At 61.6% G+C, this 1,409-nt stretch overlaps 1 protein-coding gene across 1 annotated transcript in view; it reads left to right on the forward strand.

Annotated features, from left to right (window-relative positions):
• The window catches only part of LOC104167430 (protein unc-13 homolog A-like), a gene marked incomplete at both ends in the record, with an annotated part of 3,252 nt that extends 1,967 nt beyond the window's left edge, over nucleotides 1–1,285 (forward strand). The window contains 3 exons of the mRNA XM_009707681.1: nucleotides 510–621; nucleotides 728–891; nucleotides 1,135–1,285. Coding sequence (XP_009705983.1) covers nucleotides 510–621; nucleotides 728–891; nucleotides 1,135–1,285 — 427 coding nt within the window. The remainder of the gene's footprint in view (nucleotides 1–509; nucleotides 622–727; nucleotides 892–1,134) is intronic.
• Nucleotides 1,286–1,409: the final 124 nt, after the last annotated feature.

Genomic DNA, 1,409 nt, shown 5'->3' on the forward strand with positions numbered 1-1,409 from the left:
CTGGGCCAGACGATCATCGAGGTCCGGACCCTGAGCGGGGAGATGGACGTCTGGTACAACCTCGGTAACCGGCTGCCCTGGCACGGCCCACTCAGGCCCCGCGCTCCCGGGGGGTGGGGGGACACATGCTGCCGGCCCTGGCCTGAAGCTATTTCAACATATTAGTGTAGGGTCTGCTGTTAAAAACACTTAATGTCGGAAGCTTTTGGCATCAAGTGTTTTCCCAGGGTCATACCTAAAACCCTTTGCCCAGGAGGTCTGGAGCACTGACCCTCTGCAGAGGGGAAACTGAGGCACGGAGAGGCCAGATCTCTGCCGTGCCTGGAGATATGGCCAAATCCTGCTCTGCAATGTTGCGTTGTACCCTGTCCTGGCTGTGCTCGGTGCTGGGTGTCCCTCGGCTCCGGTCTCAAGAGCCCCTCCGTGCCGGAGCCGTTTACCCCGCTTTGGGAGCAGGAGTGAGCTCTGGGGAAGCCTCGCGTCTCATCCCCCTCCCTGTACCCCCGCAGACAAGCGGACGGACAAGTCGAGTCAGGAGCCATCCGGCTGCACATCAGCGTGGAGATCAAAGGCGAGGAGAAGGTGGCTCCGTACCACGTTCAGTACACCTGCCTGCACGAGGTGAGCAGCCCAAGGACGCGCGGGGAGGGCCATGGCCCCCACCCCAGCGATGCCACTGCATCCCCACCGCCCCCAAGGACCTGACGGGACTCATTTATACCTCCAGAACCTGTTTCACTTTGTGACGGATTTGCAAAACAACGGGGTGGTGAAGATCCCCGACGCCAAGGGGGACGATGCCTGGAAGGTGTACTTTGACGAGACGGCGCAGGAGATCGTGGATGAGTTTGCCATGCGTTACGGGGTCGAGTCCATCTACCAGGCCATGACGTGAGTCCCTCACCCACCACCTTGCTCAAAGGGGGTGCGTCAGCCCTGGCTGGGAGAGGGGGGGTCACCATCGGCATCGTCCTCCCCTGCTGCTGTTTGCACCACGGGTGCGGACACGCTCCCCTAGCTCACCCCACACCCGTGCACCCCTCCCTCCCCTTCTCCGTGCGTGCACCCCAAACCCTGCACCCCTTTCTACCCTTCCATGGCCCCCGCACCCTCATCTTCCACCTCCCTCCGCAGACATTTCGCCTGCCTTTCCTCCAAATACATGTGCCCGGGGGTGCCGGCGGTGATGAGTACCCTGCTAGCCAACATCAACGCCTACTATGCCCACACCCCGGCTTCCACCAATGTCTCGGCCTCCGACCGCTTTGCCGCTTCCAATTTCGGGGTAAGTCCGATGGTGCGTAAACACTTCTTCCTTCTTCTCTCTCTTCTCTTGGGAGGGGGCGGGGGGCTCGGGGGGGTAAAAAGGGCCATGCAAAACACCCCGCTTCAAACCGCGGATGGGCGGC

Source organism: Cariama cristata, unplaced genomic scaffold (assembly GCF_000690535.1).
Source record: "Cariama cristata isolate BGI_N322 unplaced genomic scaffold, ASM69053v1 scaffold35719, whole genome shotgun sequence".
Classification (NCBI taxonomy): Eukaryota; Metazoa; Chordata; class Aves; order Cariamiformes; family Cariamidae; genus Cariama; species Cariama cristata.